Source organism: Corythoichthys intestinalis, chromosome 8, assembly GCF_030265065.1.
Source record: "Corythoichthys intestinalis isolate RoL2023-P3 chromosome 8, ASM3026506v1, whole genome shotgun sequence".
NCBI classification, from domain to species: Eukaryota; Metazoa; Chordata; class Actinopteri; order Syngnathiformes; family Syngnathidae; genus Corythoichthys; species Corythoichthys intestinalis.
In genome coordinates this window covers 35,184,790-35,207,357 of record NC_080402.1, presented here as the reverse complement: position 1 = coordinate 35,207,357, position 22,568 = coordinate 35,184,790, and the positions used below count along the sequence as shown (strand labels likewise).

The following is a 22,568-nucleotide window of genomic DNA, read 5'->3' as shown; positions in this document are numbered from 1 at the left end:
TGCTCAAACAATCCAGACATTTTTCCTGGAATAGTTTTAGTCATTTTTGAAAACAGAGGTTTGAATTGAATGGTATAGGCTGAACCAATACACATAAAAGTTAGTATCAGGGGCGTTATACCGGGGGGGGAACAGAGCGTGCCCACCCACGGACACGCGCTGCCCACCCAAAGAAAACTGGATGTAGTACTAACGGCAGTCTGGGCACCACATATGTTATTGTTGTCCCATTCATATAGTACTAATGTGTTCTAAGTTTTAACCTTTGCATTGTGACCTCCTCTTTCACCCCCCCCCCCCCCAAAAAAAAAAAAAAAGAAATGTTGGTTTTGTCCCTAGGGGGCGCTACACACATTTACGCATATTTTGATTTTGATGGTTTTTTTGTGTGTGTGGTTTTTTTTTTGTGTTTTTTTTTTTTTTTTTTTTTTTTTTTTTTTTTACATTTTATCGAAGTTTTCACCAGGGTTCACCTAGCTGTTGAGTTGAGTGAGTTTTGAAGCATTCTGAGGGGGTCAAAGTAGGGCTCAAAGCGTCGGCGGGACAAAGAATGACTGCTTGGGGGCGCTACACAATGTATTTGGAATTTGTCTTTACACGGTATCAAAGATTGCACCTGTCTTGACCTCCCTGACGATTTTGGTGCATTTTGAAGCATTCTAAGGGGGTCAAACTGTGCTCAAAGGGGCTGCGGAACAAAGAATAACTATGATAATAATAATAATAAAACCGAGGAACCACAATAGGTTACCTAAAAAAAACATTGTCACCTGCATGTCCATGCTGTTTAGTTATGGATGTGTTCTAAGTCAAATAAAATCAAATCAACTTTTATTTGTCTAGACCAAATCACAACAACAGTTATCTTAAGGAGAAAACAAAACATGTTTTAAGGTCAACTAGCTTTACGCTGGATTTCGACCAATTTGAGCATTGTAGCTTTTTTGTTTTTATTTATTATTATTTTTTTTTTGGTGCCCCACCAGGTAAGACTAATGCCCACCCACACCTTGCATCCTGGTAACACCACTGGTTAGTATAAGTCAATACAGATTTATTTTGCAATGATCATTAAGAATGTCCTGTCCCCAGCAAAAAATGTACATGCAGGTAATGCCATATTCCCTACCAATGTTGAGACCAAACCTACGCCCTTGCACACCCTTGAATGTACTACATTCTGATATATTTCCATTTGTAGGAAACATTCTAAATTGATGGGAAATATGTAAGCATTACTGGTTTGTTGTTTTAGCTTGCTTGGATGGGAGGAAATGTAAAAAAAAAAAAATGTCTCACATTGATTGCCCCAGTCTCCCATACTGCACTGTATGTAAGATTAAAAAAAAAAAAAAAACAAAAAAAAAATATATATATATATATATGTATGTATGTAAGATTTATGCATCATTGGTGGTGGTTTTGCGCGCGTGGCACAAATCTCGCGAGATGTATTGCATATTGCCGCTGCGCTCTCACGATTCACATGCCGCCTCAAGTCCGAACCAGCCTGGAGTTCACTATATAATCAGCACTCACCCAGCCCTCCTGCAAAGCTTGTCCGCCTGGGCGCTAGGCACACCAGACTGAAGGACGTCTACACATCGCTGTCCATCTTCCGGACCGAACCATGAAGCTTTTTTGTCGCGTAAGTCCAAAACACCTATCGTCATTTGACAATTTAAAATGATATACGAGGAGGTACGTTTTGGTTTTAATAGCCGCCGTGATGCACCTAGTGTGAAGGGAGTGAACAGAACAGAAGCTGGCGTTATTCGTGCTCAATGGGAACTGGATGAAAGGATTTGCGGGGGTAGATGGGCTCTTTTTCTCGGCAGCTGCTGGATGTGATGGAAGACGAGCGCCAAGTGTTTTTACGCATGAAAGGTCACATTGTAGCGCGTTTAGAAGACTCAAAACGATTTTGAAACCGCCCCCACTCCCCACATTTCCTTAAGATATCCTTCACTGATCTTTACATTCACGGTATGGTGCTTCGACTCTTCGAGAATGAATAATTCGTCGCCCACCTCAACACTATTTGCGTCTTCGTGACACTTGAGTTCTTCCAATAAAAGCATGATGAAGTCAACGTGGAGTGTTTATAAGTGGAAAGGAAGCTCATGCAATGGGGGAAAAAAACAAATTTCCTTTGCTTTTGTAAGTTTCAGGCTTGTTTGAATGGGTCCACTGCCTCTGTGCTTATTTTACCAGCAGAACCAGGCGTTCCTCCAAAATACAAACATACAAATTTTCTAGACGAGTGGTTCTCAAACTTTTTACACTCAGTACAACTCTAAAAATATTTTGCTCTCCGAGAGCCACCATCATCACCAAGATTAAAATAGAACTCCCCTACTGGAACATATAGCTAAAGTGTTTATTATAGTATTTATTTTAGCCTCTGTAACATTATGCACAGTATAAAAATTAAAAAGGCCATATTTACGTATGTCTGTATAATGAAACATGTACATTGTAAACTGTCATGTATTGAACATTAGGTTAAAAAAAAATTGTAAAAAAAAAACAAAAAAACAAACAAAACAAAAAAAACCGATTTACAAATATTACACAATTACTTCCCACATTATAGTTGTAATATACAGTATGTATAGTGTTAACAACTGGTGTCATCTGAAATAACAAAATCACAGGAAATTGTGAAAAGCAAATATTTATACATATAGATATTGTCGAAACAATGTTAATAGGATATAGTTAGGTGGAAAACAAATCCATCCAATATAGGTGTTAAAAGTGAGCAAAAAATGAAATTTCGGCACAGTTTTCTGTCAAAATGAAAAGAACAAATCCATTTAGCAAGAAACCTGACAGGCATACCGTTACCTAGGTGGGCCCGAGGCCTTGTGTCAGATGGCCATGAATCTCGAGTCCAGTGAAGGTGATCAACCCCCTCATCTCTGTTTGTTCACATCTCCACGATAGTTGAGGGGCCAACAGAGAGGCCAGTGTGCTTCCCACAGCCCCTGGGTCTCTTCCAACCTCCCTAGTGAAAAAAAGAATGAAACGACCTCACTAGTGTAGAGATTAGTGCAATTATCTAACACCATCACTGCATTGTTTTTATTCATGCTTTGTCTTGATGCACTGCACACTGTGAGATCATGCGAAAACATTTTGTCCGTGTTTCTGCAGAGGATAAAACATTAGGTCTACGGTGTGTATATACAGTATATATACTGTGTATATATATGTTAAGACTGTCAAATTATCGCGTTAACGGGCGGAAATTAATTTTTAAAATTAATCACGTTAAAACATTTAACGCATTAAACGCATGCGCGGAACGACCCACTCATGCGTTGCCGCAAACAGACTACAATGGCGCTGTTTTATGTATATTGAGAGCCAAGAGTCAGAGATAAGCGAGTGGAGTCGACACAGGCATTCATTGGGGTCGCGCTATTTATTGGCATAAGCTTTGGCATCTCTTCCATAACAATTATAACTAATGAGGGGAGAGACGTGAGGAAGAATGACAGGAGACAAATCTTTTTCTTAACTCCCTGTATTGTACGCAATGCAGAGAAAATATACAATTTGCTGCCACCACTGACAATCATGGTTGCCCAACTTCCCATCAAGCATTTGAGCGGAACAGTTAAGTCGCTACAGTATCATTTCCTGAAAGCACAACAAAAAATAATATTCCTATCTCCCAAAAAAATAATGTTCACAAAAAGAAAAGTGCTCAATGCAAAGAGAACTGGTGTTCCCAATCAAAATAGCTATGCAAAATAATACTCAGACTTTGGTCAGACTCTATTCAAACATTTTGTTTAGCTCAACAAATACACTAGATGGCAATATTTAGTCACAATATACAAACTACCAGAGGTCTCGTACGTTGTGAAGTCAACACTCAAATGAACATAAGGTACAATGAACCCGGAAACTACGGCGTCAGTCGAGGGGGAAAACGCACTAGAAAAACTTGGCTAGATCTCTAATTAATTTTAAACTTGCCCTTGACACCTTGTGGTGTATTTCAATCACTATATTCCACAATGACAAGCCATTAATTTATTTTTTAGTTGACAATTTTACAAATTTTATTAAAACAAAAAAATACAGAGGGGTTTTAATATAAAATTACTTGTTTATTACTTGTACTCGCATTTATCTTTTAAGAATTACAAGTCTTTCTATCTGTGAAGAATGTTAATAATGTTCATGCCATCTTGTGGATTTATTGTTATATTAAACTAAAACAGTACTTATGTACAGTATGTTGAATGTATATATCCGTTTTGCCATGCCTTTCCATTCCAACAATAATTTACAGAAAAATATGGCATATTTTAGAGATGGTTTGAATTGCAATTAATTACGATTAATAAATTTTTAAGCTGTGATTAACTCAATTACAAATGTTAATCGTTTGACAGCTCTAATATATAATATATATATAATATATATATATATATATATATATATATATATATATATATATATATATATATATATATATATATACAGTATAAGTATAGTATAGTGGGGAGAACAAGTATTTGATACACTGCCAATGGCAGTGTATCAAATACTTGTTTTCCCCACTGTATCTTAGTGCATTATATTTCATGCGCAATCTAATCTAAGTTGGTTGCCTGTCAACTACAGGTCACATAAAGACAAACAAGCATTCATGCTCACATTCATATAAAGAGAAAGCAACATTTTCACTAGAGCAAATGTGCATGTTTTTTGGAAAGTGGGACAAAGCCGGTCAACATTTAAATCGAATGACACAAAATGGGGATTACAATGACAGATGTTAGAGACTGCATGGTTCTGAAAACGGATCGTGATTAATTTATGGATTACATGAGACCAAAGAGTGTTCTACTTTACCATCATCTTAGACTAATCCTTATTCATGTGGATCTTTTCATATTATTAACGGTTGCAAAAAAGAGTGTCTGATTCTCAACCCTTAATTAAATCTATTCTAAATGGGAAAAAAATATGACCGTGTGTGTATAAGTGCAACATCATTACAACAAGTGTCTTGTGGTTAACATGCCTGCCCAGTTCAAATCTAGTGCATTTAGGCTCTCTCAAACATGCATGCTACTCTTTTGAAGTCTTTAAAAAATGAAAAAATGAAAAAATACTGAAATATTTTAAGGGCAGTTAGAGACAGCCAGCCAGCCATTCACAGTCACTTTCAAATTGTTGAAACTGCATGCCTACACTGAAGTTACTGCTGTACATTACAACATCACGACCCATTTGTTAATGTATGTTCATACAATTCAGGATGTGAAAAGACTAATCAGTGGTTTAGCTGAGAATGCGGTGACGTCATTCAGAACATGGACTCAATCAGTTTGTTGTCTATTTCATAAAAAAAGCTAAGTCTAAATCACATTTCCTGCTTGTTTCAGCTACAGTTGTTAAACAGGAAGGGTTTCCTTCCGTGATAGCAGTCCTGCACCATGGAGCTGAGATAACCTCTTCCTCTTGCACCAAGCTCGGCCCCCATTGGATCTTCTGCATATTAACCATGGGGACGTGGCGAAGCTTGCGCGTGGCGTTTATTTTGGGCTCTGTGTTCGTGATCCTGCTAATCATCGCCTATTGGGATGACGTTGGCGGGTTCAACCTCTACCCTCTGCGGGACCGCAACCTTGAGTGTTGTCCTCAGACTGCCACTAACCCCTCTTCCACGCTCCCGGCATCCATTGCAGCAACATCCAGCATGATGTGGTCTCCTGAGGGCATGAACAAAAGTGTGGAGGGGAGAAAGCAACTGCAGACTGGAAGAGGGTATGCAGTGGCGAATAACGAAGGGGACGAGAGCAGGGATACGGCTGGACGTCAGCAGCAGACGGCGAGGAAGCAAAGGATTATGGATGTTTGTGCAGGGAAGGACTTTCCTGGAAGTACCCGTGCATTTGAACAGATTCCAAACAGGGAATTGGACCACCTGATAGTCGATGACAAGCACAAGATCATCTACTGCTATGTTCCTAAGGTAGAAAATATGAGGATGATATAGCAAAAACATTTGCAAATGTAAAATGGGGTTAATATTGTTGCAAAAATAGTTTTCAAATGTGTAACTAGAGTCAAAAATATATAGCTCAATCCCAATTATGTGGTTAGTCACAAGAATGTAACTGGAGTGGCAAAAGTGCAAGCCAAGTCACAAATATGTCATACAAATTTGCTACTCAAGTCTCAAGTCATGAATGCGTATTCAATGTGTGACCTGTGAAAACTGGGCCTCTGGATTCGATGTGATTTTACACGCGACGTGCTATAGTCTTGCCACACAAGAGTCATAAATGCATGCAGTGATTTCCAAATGCATATAAAGAGTTGTATGTGTGTGTGCATTGTAAATGTTCTATATGTTACATGTCGAGAGTTGTTTTTTCGTTTTTTTTTTTTTTTTTTTTTTTAATCTATGTCGCTTGGAGACATGTGCATGTAAACCGGTTGCAATTCTTACTGGTAGAGGTAGTCACATGCATAATTTAGATAAAAGGTCATTGGATGGCAGTGCATAAATATGGTGGGCAATTAGAATTAGTATGAAAACATTGTATTACCCAAAAAGTTCAGATTATATTACACAGTGTACAAATATGAGGAACAGAGCAGCAGAAGAGAAGTTTAATCAATTCAATAGATCTGATTAGCGAGGATAAAAAATCGAGTGCAGAGTTGGCGTCCAATGATTTTTGCGTTGCGCCCCCTTGTGGTATGCTAATTTATGATAATTATGGTGCAACACATTTTTTACAGTCTTCCACACACATTCGCAAATCGCTGCGCTAATTTGTGAATATTGAGCAGCAAGACTGAAAGTAGTCATGTGTCAGATGACATCCAATCCAGAAGCCCAGTATTCACAACTCACATAAATTACAAATTCATGACTTGAGTTATGCATTTCAGTGACTGAATATTTTAAAGGTACTGCAGTAATCCTTCGCTACTTCGCGCTTCAAACTTTGCGGCCTCAGTCCATCGTGGATTTTTTTCAGTTAAAAAATAAATAAATAAATGAATGCAGATGAGCTGTCTCGAGCCGATCGCTTAGTCTCACTCTCCCTCCTAGCCTCCCTCTCCCTGCTCTTTGTTTGTCAGAGAGTGAACTGGAGTTGCTTATCAAAGTAAACGATGATTGACAGACGTTTGATCTTTGATCTTCCCAGAGACTCGACCTTCAAAGCGCTGCATGCGTCAATCATAGTTTAACTTGTTCAACAGTTGCTGCGGCAACTCATTGTGTGTCAGTGACCAGCTGAAGCGGATTTGAGTGGACTCAATGAAGCATTTAATAATGACAAGCATTTTTTTTTGTACTTTTTTTTTTTTTTAATGGATTGGGCATCTTCTTTTTAGTTGTTTAAAAAAATTCTGTGTGACAGTAACATGTTTAAAACTTCATAATCATAATTGTTACATTTAAAGTGCTTAAAAACCATTTATTAAAAAAAATATATATATACACTCTTAAAAGTTTTTTTAAGTACTTTGGGGAAAAAAGTTGAAAACATAACTTATTATTGCAATGTCTTATATTTATCTCTTTCCAATGATAAATCTGAATAAATACATACACATAAAAAAAAAAAAAAAATGGGCTGGGGGGCCCTACTTCGCGGTTTTTCACTTATCGCGGCGGATTCTGGTCCCCATTAACTGCGAAAAACGAGGGATCACTTGATATGAAATTTATAGTGTGAATGTAGAATACCTTTGTACTCCATGCGCGCTCCATCAATGCCTTGATGAGTACACAGATCCATGACATTTAAATTGAGACTGCCCCAAAAAGCCCTGTAGCACTTTGAAGTGACATTTGTTCAATGCACAATTTCAATGCACCATTATCATCAAATTTAGAATTAAATATAAAAAATGTATGAGGTCATTATAGTTTTAATTTAACATTCATTATTTAGATTCCAAAGTCACCGGGAGCCACAGCAGAATGATAAAAGAGCCGAATGTGACTCTCGATCCAAACGTCACAAGCCCCTGGTATTGCACATATCGTAGAACTACTGTGCTTCTACTGCTTCGCCAAGTTGACCCACACATACCTCACTTAAGTTTTTCTATAGTTTCAAGGTTAAGTCAAGAGACATCATTCGCTTCTTAACAGCATTCATTTATGAGCCATGGTTACAAAAAGAAATGATTGAAAAATCATAGAACAAAACATGCTTTACACTTTAAAAACTGACGGGGGCTGGATGTTGAGTTTTCAGCTCCCGTCTAGTGATGGAGAGTCTGAAGCACATACCCAATCTTTTTAAATCGCAAAATGTGTAATTTTTTTCCAAGTTTTTTTCTCTCAAAAAGGAACCATATTAGATTTGTTAAAGAGATTCATGTCCATGAATGTGTTTTTTTTTTTCTATGTGTGCTCTCTGAATAATCCTGGGTGAGCAATTGAGCTGCCCACTTCTTGTGTAATGTCAATTTTAGTTCACAGAAATTTTTATTAATTAACAAACAATGATGTTCCTCTTTTCAGGTTGCGTGCACCAACTGGAAGAGGGTGATGGTGGTCCTGTCAGAGTCTCTGGTCTCTCCCATCTCAGGAAAGCCTTACACTGACCCGGGGTCAATTCCTGCAAACGTTGTGCACAAAACTTCGCTTCACCTCACTTTTGCCAAGTACGACCCATTTATTACTACCTCCACCAATGAAATTATGATTGCATGACATTTGGATCAATCTAGAATTGACTTCTATCACAATTGAATTCCTTTCTTCTGTTAATGTACGTATCCATAACTTTTCTCTGCCACTTACCTCCATTAGCTTGGACTGGTCACCAGCCAATTACAGATGAACAAAAACTCAAACACAACTTCACACCAATTGATAGTCTAACAAAGAAGAACTAAGCAGCATGGGGACGGATTGATGGATGTTTACCATTATAACGGTGGTCCCCAACCAAAGATACCAGGCCACAAGCTATTTGGTACCAGGCTTGTACAAAATAAAGACGAAAACAGTTTTTTTTAGAGGGAGCGTGTGGTGCATCAAACGATTTGATGATTTGACCTCTCGCACTGCTCGCAAAAATCACACCTCCCAAAATAAGATACAGGTCTTTCCAACCACCAAAAATATCAGCCCGTTGTCCAAAAGCTCACTGACCCAAATATTTTTTCTCTTTTTACAGATACACATTAAATTCATAAAACTCATGCTGCTGATTACTAAAAAACAGAAGAAGATAGAATATTTTTCTGTGTGTTTTGGGATTTGTGTTTTTCCATGTCCTCCATTTGGTGAATACTTTTCCTTCTCAAAAATTTAGCATATTGTGATAAAGTTCATTATTTCCTGTAATGTACTGATAAACATTAGACTTTCATATATTTTAGATTCATTACACACAACTGAAGTAGTTCAAGCCTTTTATTGTTTTAATATTGATGATTTTGGCAAAAAAAGTCAAGAAAAAACAAAAATCCCTATCTAAAAAAATAAGCATATTTCATCCGAGCAATGCAAAAAAAGTGTTTTTAAATACAAAAAAAGTCAACCTTCAGTTAATTATATCAGCTATGCACTCAATACTTGGTTGCAGAAATGACTGCTTCAATGCGGCGTGGCATGGAGGCAATCAGCCTGTGGCACTGCTGAGGTGTTACAGAGGCCCAGGATGCTTCGATAGCGGCCTTAAGCTCATCCTCAGTGTTGGGTCTGGTGTCTCTCAACTTCTTCACAATATCCCACATATTCTCTATGGGGATTAGGTCAGGAGAGTTGGCAGGCCAATTGAGCACAGTAATGCTATAGTCAGTAAACCATTTACCAGTGATTTTGGCACTGTGAACAGGTGCCAGGTTGTGCTGAAAAATGAAATCGTCATTGCCATAAAGCTTTTCAGCAGATGGAAGCATGAAGTGCTCCAAAATCTCCTGACAGCTAGCTGCATTGACCCTGCCCTTGATAAAACACAGTAGACCAATACCAGCAGCTGACATGGCACCCCAGACCATCACTGGCTGTGGGTACTTGACACTGGACCTCAGGCATTTTGGCATTTCCTTGTCCCCAGTCTTCCTCCAAACTCTGGCACCTTGATTTCCGGATGACATGCAAAATTTGCTTTCATCTGCAAAAAGTACTTTGGACCACTGAGCTACAGCCCGGTGCTGCTTCTCTGTAGCCCAGGTCAGGCGCTTCTGCCGCTGTTTCAGGTTCAAAAGTGGCTTGACCTGGGGAATGCGGCACCTGTAGCCCATTTCCAGCACACGCCTGTGCACGATGGCTCTGGATGTTTCTACTCCAGACTCAGTCCACTGTTTCTGCAGGTCCCCCAAGGTCTGGAATCGGCCCTTCTCCACAATCTTTCTCAGGATGTGGTCACCTCTTCTGGTTGTGCAGCGTTTCCTGCCACACCTTTTCCTTCCTACAGACTTCCCACTGATGTGCCTTGATACAGCACTCTGGGAACAGCCTATTCGCTCAGAAATTTCTTTGTGTCTTAGCCTTTTGCTTGAGGGTGTCAATGATGGCCTTCTGGACAGCAGTCAGGTCGGCAGTCTTGCCCATGATTGCGGTTTTGAGTAATGAACCGGGCTGGGAGTTTTTAAAAGCCTCAAGAATCTTTCGCAAGGGCTTAGAGTTAATTCGTTGATTCAGATGATTAGGTTAGTAGCTTCTTTAGAGTACCTTTTCATGATATGCTAATTTTTTGAGATAGGGATTTTTGTTTTTTCTTGACTTTTTTGCCAAAATCATCAGTATTAAAACAATAAAAGGCTTGAATTACTTCGTTTGTGTGTAATGAATCTAAAATATATGAAAGTCTAATGTTTATCCGTACATTACAGAAAATAATGAACTCTATCACAATATACAAATTTTTTGAGAAGAACTAGTATATAATGATTGAGCACAATATTTCGTGGCTCTGGAATGATGGTTGCTAAATATTGTTTATTTTTTCCTTCATCATAACTTCATTGTCCTCTTGGATGTTTTGTATGAAAAACAACATTGCCATTCACCTCTAACCCTGAATGTGCAAGTCAATGTACTGTACATCTCCAGTCATTCTGATTCAGTGCAAAAACTTTCCTCTTTGCAGTGTGCATGCAAAGCGTTCCACCATAACATTTAGAGTACCGGTATGCTGTTTTGCTAACTATCCATTGGCCAAAAAATTGGTTATTTACTGAGTTGGATGAAAACATCAGAAAAAGCAGGCAGCACAAATGGGCCTTTCTTTACAAACTGGTGGTGGTGGCAGCTCAGTGTTAGCGTGACTTTGTGAAGCTGAGTCAACTGGCTCCTCTCAGGCTACTTCTGTGACACATCTGACATTATTTTGATTTTTTTTCTCGTTGCAAGAATGGATTTTGCTATTGCAATGCAATATTCCCTGGTTATTGGGTTTTTCATTGGCCACTTTCCTCTCTATACGCTCACTTTTTCTCTTTTTAGAACCAATCTTGTTGGCTGAAAAACTAGCATGATCTTGGTTTTGTTCGGTTTAATTACTTGATTGTGTTTATACATCTGCATTTGAGATTTCCTTTTTTTTTTTTTTTTTTTTTGGTGGTCCTCAAATGTACTGTGTAACAAATGCAGAAACAATGTTTCTGCTTCTTAGCCAATGGAGCTACTAATAGCCACTCTTTGCTGCTGTGTTTTAATTACAATTTGCGTGTTCCCTAACATTAATTACTGTGTGAATACCAAAAGTTGAGTTGAATGACTTAATACTGTTTGCGTAAAGTGCTACTGTAATTATTTGTTTGCCCAGGTGTGATGTTACATCACTTTGTGCTAGCATGTTGTTTAGGCTTATGGTACTTAATAATATTGATGAGCCTCATGTGAAGGTGGTTTGTGAACTATTGAATCCAGTCATTAGCTAACGTGGTTTCCTAATGTTGCTAGATTATGGTTCACCAACCTTTTTGGAACTGAGAGATACTTCTCAGCTACTGATTGTTACAATGAGACTACCATGCAATGGTTTACATACTTCTAATAACATTTTCAACTACCCTATGCTATGGCCCTACTTATAGTGATTTTCATTATATTAATAGCAAATTGTATTATTTTATAAAGATGGAATGATGTGTTTATCTGCTTAGTCAGTTTCGGCTACTTTCTGTAGTCTTCAGAAGCGTCTCGTGGTAGTGTAGCGATGCGTTGAAGGCTGCTTATGTTGGTTTTGCCAGCCGGTAGGGGCAATTTACACTCCTTACCGATTGAAGCCTTTTTCAGAACGATGTCCCAGGTTTGCGTTATGAAGTACGCCCAGTCGTCCCGTTTCATCAAATTTGTCTGTCGTTTCCGGATCGGATTAACTGGAATAATGACAGGGTCACCCATGCTAAAAGCACCAAGTACAACCGCTGTATCAGGGAAGCCATCGAGGTCACACTTATGTAATATGGTGGCATGGAACTCTGAGGGCATGAACTCTACTGTAGTTTCTTGATGGCACCCAAGCTTTATTTTAATATTAGACACATTGGGGCTAATAAGTATTTCGTCAACCACCAATTGTGCAAATTCTCCTACTTGAAAAGATTAGAGAGGCCTGTAATCGTCAACATGGGTAAACCTCAACCATGAGAGACAGAATGTGGGGGGAAAAAAACAGTGACACAGTAATCACATTGTTTGATTTTTAAAGAATTTCTTTCCAAATTAGAGTTGAAAATAAGTATTTGGTCACCTACAAACAAGCAAGATTTCTGGCTGTCAAAGAGGTCTTTTAACGAGGTCTAAAGATGCTCCACTCGTTACTATAAAAGACACCTGTCCACCATCTCAGTCAGTCACACTCCAAACTCCACTATGGCCAAGATCAAAGAGCTGTCAAAGGACACCATAGACAAAATTGTAGACCTGCACCAGGCTGGGAAGACTGAATCTGCAATAGGTAAAATGCTTAGTGTAAAGAAATCAACTGTGGGAGCAATTATTAGAAAATGGAAGACATACAAGACCACTAATAATCTCCCTCGATCTGGAGCTCCATGCAAGATCTTACCCCGTGGCGTCAAAATGATAACAAGAACGGTGAGCAAAAATGCCAGAACCACACGGGGGGATCTAGTGAATGACGTACAGAGAGCTGGGACCACAGTAACAAAGGCTACTATTAGTAACACAATGCGCCGCCAGGGACTCAAATCCTGCACTGCCAGACGTGTCCCTCTGCTGAAGAAAGTACATGTCCAGGCCTGTCTGCGGTTTGCTAGAGAGCATTTGGATGATCTAGAAGAGGACTAGGAGAATGTGTTATGGTCAGATGAAACCAAAATAGAACTTTTTGGTAGAAAAACAGGTTCTTGTGTTTGGAGGAGAAAGAATACTGAATTGCATCCGAAGGACACCATACCCACGGTGAAGCATTGGGGTGGAAACCTCATGCTTTGGGGCTGTTTTTCTGCAAAAGGACCAGGACGACTGATCTGTGTAAAGGAAAGAATGAATGGGGCCATGTACTGAGAGATTTTGAGTGAAAATCTCTTTCCATCAGCAAGGGCATTGAAGATGAGTTGTGGCTGGGTCTTTCAGCATGACATTGATCCCAAACACACAGCCAGGGCAACAAAGGAGTGGCTTCGTAAGAAGCATTTCCAGGTCCTGGAGTGGCCTAGCCATTCTCCAGATCTCAACCCCATAGAAAATCTGTGGAGGGAGTTGAAAGTCCGTGTTGCGCAACAACAGCCCCAAAACATCACTGCTCTAGAGGAGATGTGCATGGAGGAATGGGCCAAAATACCAGCAACAGTGTGTGAAAAGCTTGTGAAGAATTACAGAAAACGTTTGGCCTCCGTTATTGCTCACAAAGGGTACATAACAAAGTATTGAGATTAACTTTTGGTATTGACCAAATATTTATTTTCCACCATGATTTTCAAATAAATTCTTTAAAAATCAAACAATGTGATTTTCTGGTTTTTTTTCCACATTCTGTCTCTCATGGTTGAGGTTTACCCATGATGACAATTACAGGCCTCTCTAATATTTTCAAGTCGGAGAACTTGCACAATTAGTGGTTGACTATATACTTATTTGCCACACTGTATGTTAAGAACACAAACAGGGAACATGTGAGCTTTTCAATGAATAATTGATAAATAGTTCAATAAAAATATGCAGTTTTGCAAATAGAACATCGTGAATATGCACGCGAATATTGTAACACAAAAATATGTATGTCCCATACTGTGTATGTCCTCCAGGTTTTGGCGCCAATATGGTTCTCTGTCCCGCCACTTGATGGAGGTCAAGCTACAGCACTACACCAAGTTCCTGTTCGTACGGGACCCCTTTGTCCGACTCATTTCGGCCTTCAGGAGCAAGTTCGGAAGGTGTGATTACCAGAGAGACGCCAGAGAGATTGTCCCGACACGACAATTACTATATCAACTTATCGTCCAATATACAGTATAATACGGCCATTGACAGTATGTGTGATAAATTACATGTGTCATTAACATTATGTTACTTTTTTAAAATTTCATTATTTGCACAAATATAAACATAATTGGATAAAAGTCCCCATGTTCTCCCCGTGCCTGCGTGGGTTTCCTCCGGGAACTCCGGTTTCCTCCCACATCCCAAAAACATGCATGGTAGGCTGATTGAACACTCTAAATTGTCCGTAGGTATGAGTGTGTGCGTGAATGGTTGTATGTCTCCTTGTGCCCTGCGATTGGCTGGCAACCAGTTCAGGGTGTCCCCTGCCTACTGCCCGTAGTTAGCTGGGATAGGCTCCAGCACCTCAGCGACCCTCGTGAGGAAAAGCGGCATGGAAAAGGAATGAATGAATGAATGGATAAAAGTCACACAACAAAACTATAGAGAAATGATTGTGCAGGTAAGACCATAAAACCTCGAAAGGTTTATGAACCCCATTATCAAAATAATAAAAGCTAAAACATAAGTTTTGTAAAAGACTATTAAATGTTTTAATACTAAGATAATCACAGCCTTCTGATTCAGAAGTTAGGGTTGAAGAAAATTTGTGTCAGGTTCCAGTGACCCCAAATAGTTTAACATGGTTTTTAAAATCACAATTTTAAGAGTCACACTTCCAAGAATAGACATCACCTTTATTCTTATGGTTAATATATAAACCTCAATTCATGCTTCATCATTAAGGTCGGAATACAAGAGAATGGAAACAAGTCGATCAAATTCAAGAGTTTGAATTGATTTGATTCAGGGTAGTTAAGAGTTGTGCATTCATTTTATTTTGGGGGGGGGGGGGGGCAGTTAGTAGCTGGAATTGTCCTTGGACCAAAGGGTCAGTGGTTCGAGTCCCGGCTATGACTGCCCACTGTCGAAGTGCCCTTGGGCAAAGCACTGAACCCCTAATTTGGCCCCAATGGGTTGGCAGCACCTTGCATGGCAGCAACACCATTGGTGTGTGAATGTGGGCGTAAAAGGGTAAATGTGTGCTAATGTAAAGCGCTTTGGGCATGGTAACCATGTAGATAAATGCGCTATATAAGTAAGAAAAAAAAAGTGCAGGACACAATTTGATTGGAGAGAATCAAAGTAGAAGCAGCTGACCATCACATGACATGTTACTTTTCATAAAATCCTTATTTTTATACAGTACCAATTCTGTTATAGTTTCTGGATTGTTGAGATGACGGATGCACATGCACAATGAGTTTGTTGTACATCAAGTCAGCAATGTCCTCCTTTTCACTGGCAGCCCTCATGGTTTGGAGAAGTTCTTTACATCTCAAGCTGACGGCTTCAGGAAAATCTTCATTAATGTATAACCTTTTAGGGTTTTGGCCCTGTTGAGGGCTTCTAATTTGCCCTTGTGTCGTAGAAACTTAACGAGGATTCATTCAAGCTGTCTTCTTCTCGCCCTTATAAGCTAACTAATTCTCTGCGGGAGGTGGGACTTGCACCAATACACACAGACATTGTGGATAATTATTGTATGCAGTACTGCATATTTTAGCATTGATCTGGTCCAAGTGACTACAGGGCCACTATTTCCTATACAGATAGTATTTAATATTTAAGGTAGATGGCTCATCAAATCGCTACATTTTCCCCGACCCTGATGACTAATTTATGTGTGTTATAATAATTCGCCAGCTGAAAAATAAATCAATGATTCTACAATTTATTGCATTAGTTTTTGAGAACATATGTTGTCCTTTAAAAATGGGTATCATGACAGGCGTAATGCCAGAACACCTGGATGACTCCGTCAATCTGTTTCATGATGTGACCATTAGGCCCAACGAGGACTTCTATCGCATGTTTGGCTCGGTCATCCTTCGGCGCTTCGGCAACCTATCAGGGAGTTTGCCGGAAACTGCGGCCGATGCGTTTGCGGCAGGGATCAAACCAACCTTCCAGCAGTTTGTCTCATACCTGCTGGATGCAGAAACTGAGAGGGACAGCATCTTCAATGAACACTGGCGCCAGGTAATACATGACAGTACATTAGAATGGGGCAAAACCTCCTTATGTGCAAAGCGCCAAACTCCACATTCACTGACTTGAAGCAAAGCAATGCGGTAACAACTGTTTAATCTTTTTTACATTTCCAGTTAATAATGTCATTATTGTATGTTTTTGCAAAGTGCAATAATACTGTATGTGTTTTTTTTTACTATTGTTTCTTAATGAAAAACACATTGATGATGAGTTGAGCTTTGTTTTCAGTTATGTGTGGTCAGAATTAATTCAACTTGTGTCTTAAGGCACCACCACAAAAGTAAAAAAACAAATAAATACTCAGAATTACAGCTAAAACTCTACTTCGGTAGACGTATTTATTACTTCCTGCACTACTGCGTAATCGTGTGTAAATGCCTTGACTAATGTACCAGTGACCTCACACGTGTTTCCGTTCTACTGTTATATCATGCCTATGAATTGAACAGTGTGCTTAATTCATTTTATTTTGGCAGGTGCGATACTTAGAATAAAGGGCCACTTTATGCAGTTCAAGAATGACACACTTTTGGGACCAAGTTTAAATACCTCATAAAAGCAAATAAGGCTTTAAATTTAATACTGTATATACTGGAAAACTACACATACATATAAATATATAACATACTCTATACATACATGCATTTTTGTCATTTTTAGAAAATATCGACTTAATGAAATAAATATTACTAGATCATGCTGAGAGCGAGCGCTTTCTCATACATGTTGTTTTTTAGGTATATCGTCTCTGCCATCCATGCCAGGTGAAGTATGACTTCATTGGGCGACTGGAAACACTGGAAACGGATGCCGAGCAACTTCTGAAGCTTCTTCAAGTGGATCATTTGCTGCGATTCCCCTCGGGACCGGATAACCGAACTGCGGCCAGCTGGGAAAGAGACTGGTTTGCACAGATTCCTGTCTCAATGATGACAGAGCTGTACAAGCTTTACCAACCAGACTTTGAGCTCTTTGGCTATCCTGAACCTGTAAGCGTGCTCCGCCACCAGTAAACCAAGCGCCACCCCGTCAAAAAAGCCCCGCCTGAGATGCTGTTTGTTTCAGAAAATACCTCACAAACAACATGTGCCTACCAGTATAGTTGTGGTATTTTTGTATTTTGTGGCCAACTTGCAAGGTACTCTGTTCCAACAAGTTTGCCTACGTTAAAGCACTTTGATGTTTTTTTTTTTAAAGATTAAATTATAATAGAATTTAAGGGACAAAGACTTATTTCGCAGGGTAATAAAAAATATGATTGCATCTAATTTACTTTCCAATAGTTTGAATTGAAAGAATTCAGTTTGCTGAGAGCATGGTATTTCACTATCATTTTTTAAAAAACAACACAATGTCTTGCTACTACTATGCTGTAACAACAAATTTACTACTCAGGTCGGTAGCAAGCTATTGCTGTCCATCTATCCATTTTTTTCTTCCTTCGGCACTTTTTTTCACTTTTGTTTCAGTAACATGGTCAAAATATGAGGGGGGGGAAAACAAGTGCAGGTGTAAAGTGAAAATGTTAACCAGATTTTTTTTTAACAAACATAGAGATGACATGAAAATTAATTGCACAGGTGAATAAAATTATAGCCAAATAAGAATAAAAAGCTCAAAGATTAAATAAAAATATGTACATGCAGAGGTGGGTAGGGTAGCCAAAAATTTGACTCAAGTAAGAGTAGCTATACTTCTAAATCATATTACAAAAGTATAAGTAGTCATCCCAAAATTTACTCATGTACAAGAAAAAAAGTATTTGTTGGAAAGAATACTCATGACGAGTAACATTGTGAGAAACTGCTTACAATGTTGATGTTTGTTTAATAATGGTATTTTTCTTTTCTCAACTTGCAACTGGTTATGCCACCTTATATGATCCCAACAGCGCTCGCTGGTTTACTGATGTAACACTGGCAAATTGTTGGCAATATTCGGCACGTCTTTGCTGAAAACAAAAAAAAAAACAAGGAGCTTATCACTGTGATTGCAATCTAATGTCTTTAAGTGATATCTTAATAGCGTACCGCACGAATGCCATTTTTAGACCGCAAGTCTGCGTGACGTCACCATTGTAAACCGGAAGGGGGTCAACATCGAGGCGCGCTCCCATACAACCCATGCTAGTAATGCTTGTTTTCTGCCGGTAATCTTTCAAAAAAAGAACATGCCGAGTAAACACTGTTGCTATGGTACTCGTAGAAACAACTCGACATTACGACCGTCCACATATGAAGGATGTTTTCTTCATACATTTCCCGAAGCCAAAACCTCAGAGGGAAAAAATGTGAACAATGGATCAACTTGTGCGGATGTCCAAAAGACCAGTTTGTGCAGTAAACATTTTGGTGGGACTGATCCATTGCCTACCACAGCCTGCTCCAAAGAGGTAAGCCATTTTGATAATTTAGTTATTTTTTAGCGTGGCGTTTTGCCATGCTGCTTCTGTCTGACAATGAAAGACCGGGGGGGGGACAATTTTATTTATACAACCCCTAGCAAAAAGTATGGAATCACCAGTCTCGGACGAGCACTCACTCAGACATTTTATCATGCAGGACAAACTCAAACTTTTTGAGAAGTCAAACGGGCCTTTCTGATCGGTCCAATTGGCTCGCTGTTGCATTCAGCGTCCTCTAATTCTTCAAAAACATCACTTTTGTAAATTTGTACCACTTAGGCCCGATTTGGTGAAAAACCCTTGTGTTTGTAGAGCGAATACACAGCACTTGTGACTCCTAGTGGCCGAATTCACAGCTACAGCTAAGTTATATTTTTTTAGACCTGCAGGTAACTCTCAGGGAAAGTGGTCACAACAATGGACAGCTATGTTGACAGATAAGTTGGTACTTAAGACCTTTAACCCTTTATAGAACAGAATCATATTTTTAGTAATTATTTTTGACGTTAAGGCCCATTTTATAGGGCATATGACTATTTGTCAAACTAGCGTTTGTTATTATACAGCCTCATTATAAATAATTGTATTTTTATATTTTCTATAAATATGAATACATTCGTGAATTAAGGCAATGTTAAAAACTAAATTAAGAAAATTTAAATAAAACAAATATACACATTGGTTACTACCCCAAGCAACACTAAAGTTTTTTTTTTTTTCCCTGTAATTGCATGCCACCGATGGCATAGACGTCAAATTCATTTTGATGTTCATTTATCTCTCCCAGTCAAAATGGTTTGGATGTAGAGTGCCATCAATGGTAGTAGTTAAATGAATGCCATTATAAGGGTTGGAGGGAGGTAAAAAAAAAAAAACATAATTCTTTCATAATTTTTTTTTGTTTTTTTTTTTTTGCGACAACTAAAATTATTTTGGTCACAACTACAAATGTATTTGGTACAACTTTGTTATCTTTTGGTAACTGTACCCAGTCTATACGCGGACTATGCAGCTGCTTAGGGCCCCTGACCACCGGGGGGCCCCAATCTGGCAATTGTTTAATTCATATTTTATTTTGTTTACTACATTTTGCTTTAGTTGACTTTTGTGAGTTTTGATACTTAATTTCAAGCTTAGAAAAATAAAAGTTCTTCCTTAACTTTTATCTTTTCCTCTTTTAGAATAAGGTTTGGAGCTATCTACTGTAAGTACTGAAAATCATTTGGGGTGAGAAGTTTGATGTATGCAGTGCAACAAAATCTTATTAATATACAAAGTATGGACGTATGGGTTGGATTGCATGTATGGGTTTCACAGTACAGTGTGACGAAATGGTGGGCCAAAAATATGGGCCCCTTGGCATTATTTTGCTTAGAGTCCCCAAATGGCCTGGGCCGGCCCTGACTGTACCTGTAGTTGGAGTGCAGGTAAAGCAAATTCCTTTTTTTTTTTATGACTTACAAAAAATAGTAATAGTAGTAGTTTTTACATGTATGTCCTCATGTAGGCTTTTTGTATCAAATTAAAAAACAATAATAATAAAAGAAAGATAAAAAAAAACAACAACAACTGCAAATCCATTGCCCATTTGTGGTTAGACAACGTTTGAGGGTCAAAGACAGGTCACAAAGTTAGAACAGGGTGGCTCCACTACATTCTATTACACAAAACGACGCACTGTGACGCTTTCAACTGCCCTGCTGTCTTTCTCCACGTGTTCCCGACGCTTCCTTAAACCCCGCCCCTTCCATGCCATATCGCTTCCCCCATTGGCCGTGAACATCAGTCAAAACAAAACGGGCCCTCCCACGTTATGTTGTGACGTCACAACTCCGTCCCAACACGGAAATGCATGTTTACTCTTGCAATGCCTTGTCAGTAGTTGAGTTAAAAATGAGACCGCTATCTTAAAACCAGGAACATCCACCTGTTGTGATGTGAAACAGACGCTTTGATACGACGCGTGGACTTGTGGAGCCTTGCTCTGAGATTTCGAGGGGCAGTTCGACCTTTGGTTTTGAGTTCAGTTCGTGGCTGTCATGAAGGCTTTGGGGTGCGCGCTGCTGTGCCCTCTGCTTCTCTCCTGGCATATATGGCAGGTGAACCATTTTTTTTTTAAATCTTGGTATTCTTTGAAGTCGTGTATGTACTACTGTTGACAGTGAGCGGTCGTTTTACAGGACTTATCTCGGTTAAGAGAAGTAATGACTGCGGTATTTTACACAACTTTTCATAGAATTTCCATAGCATTTGTATTGTTTGAGCGACCCTTGTGTGGGTAAACTACGGAAAGTTAATGGATGAAATTTGGGTGCGGAATCCAAATCGGTTCTGTTTTTGTCTTATCACATCAAGTTTTGGAACTAAAAATGTATTCTAAAATAGAACTAAAGATCCCCGTAATCCAAAATAGAAACATAAATAATGTACTTGATTTATGTGCTTCACTGCTTGTTTTGTAAATAAATATTGACATAGGCTACAATTAGGGGGTGCACGATATCCATTTTTTGAAACTGATACGATATCAATAACTTCTTGCTCCTCGAGGCAGATACCGATACGATAACCGATAATATATATATATATATATATATATATTCAATGTATATTCACCTGAGTTTTTGAACACACGTAGGTAAAAAAATACGAGTGGTGGATATAGCATAGATTTGCCTTTGACCTAACCAGAATTTTCATGATGACATGAACATAATTATAATGAACAAAAGCAAAGACGAACAATTTTGACTTCAAAATAAAGAGCCCATATTCTTTTTTTCCAATAAATCTAATTTGAGTCAATCACAATCAATCAGTCAATATCATTGACGATGTGTTCCCCTGAACAATGATCACTGAACTAAAACATAACTCAACAGGTATTGTGCTTTGTCAGCAGATAAAACATTTGGTGCAACAGGAGAGGAGACTTTTGTGGTCTTGGTCCATGAAACAACCTTCTTAACTTGGCAATTATAGGACAGCAAGCCTATCAACAACCAAAAGGCCTCTCAAGAACTTGTAAACATAACACTGTAAAATGCAAACATTTGCTGACTGCCATAGTAAGGTTAATAACTCGGTGATGGAAAAATGCGGCTTCTAGAACAGTAACAAATCTTTGCATACTGGCAAAACAGTAGAGGAAACAAATGCACACATTCCAATCCACCGACACCGTGCAAAAAATAATATATATTATCGGGCCTTTTAATAATTTTATTGGATTTATTGGAATGACGTTATAATTCCTATTATCGGACCGATTGGTCCGATAATTATCGTGCAGTTCTAGCTACAATGAAATTCAAAAGAAAGTCATAACTGCAGTGGTTGATTGTGTGTATGTACTAACAACATAGTAGATAGTTAAACTGTGGAAAAAAAACTTGACACAATGGGAAAAAAACTGATCCGTTTTTCCATTCTGCCACCAAAAATGGGTTTAAACCAACTGTCAAAGCTAAAACATTTTTTTACCCAGTGAAATATCTTTTAAAAGTCGTCTGTTTTGTAAACTGCATATATTATATTTATTTTGTTTGTCGTGCGTTTGTATTTTTGTGTAAAGTAAGGTTGTTGCTGGTGGGTTAGGGGTGTTTGTGTGTGTGTGTGGCTTTGTTGTTGTTTTTGTCTACAGCCTCTTATTTTATTCGCTGAAAATCCGACATCTTGGTAATTTCAGCTATTATTTTAATTTGT

At 38.7% G+C, this 22,568-nt stretch overlaps 2 protein-coding genes across 3 annotated transcripts in view; both read left to right on the top strand.

Annotated features, from left to right (window-relative positions):
* Positions 1-1,486: 1,486 nt before the first annotated feature.
* Positions 1,487-20,375, top strand: LOC130920305 (carbohydrate sulfotransferase 12-like). Its single transcript, XM_057843413.1, has 6 exons — positions 1,487-1,648; positions 5,412-6,001; positions 8,522-8,664; positions 14,230-14,358; positions 16,255-16,447; positions 17,197-20,375. Exons 2-6 carry the CDS (start codon positions 5,531-5,533, stop codon positions 17,470-17,472), a joined length of 1,212 nt encoding a protein of 403 aa, XP_057699396.1. The 5' UTR covers positions 1,487-1,648; positions 5,412-5,530; the 3' UTR covers positions 17,473-20,375.
* A 162-nt stretch (positions 20,376-20,537) lies between these two features.
* The window catches only part of ern2 (endoplasmic reticulum to nucleus signaling 2), a 37,365-nt gene continuing 35,334 nt past the window's right edge, over positions 20,538-22,568 (top strand). Inside the window, exon 1 of one of the 2 annotated variants that reach the window (XM_057843411.1) lies at positions 20,538-20,962. In XM_057843411.1, the coding sequence (XP_057699394.1) occupies positions 20,903-20,962 (60 nt within the window). In that variant the 5' untranslated portion in view covers positions 20,538-20,902. The remainder of the gene's footprint in view (positions 20,963-22,568) is intronic. The other variant, XM_057843412.1, reaches the window with a different exon arrangement.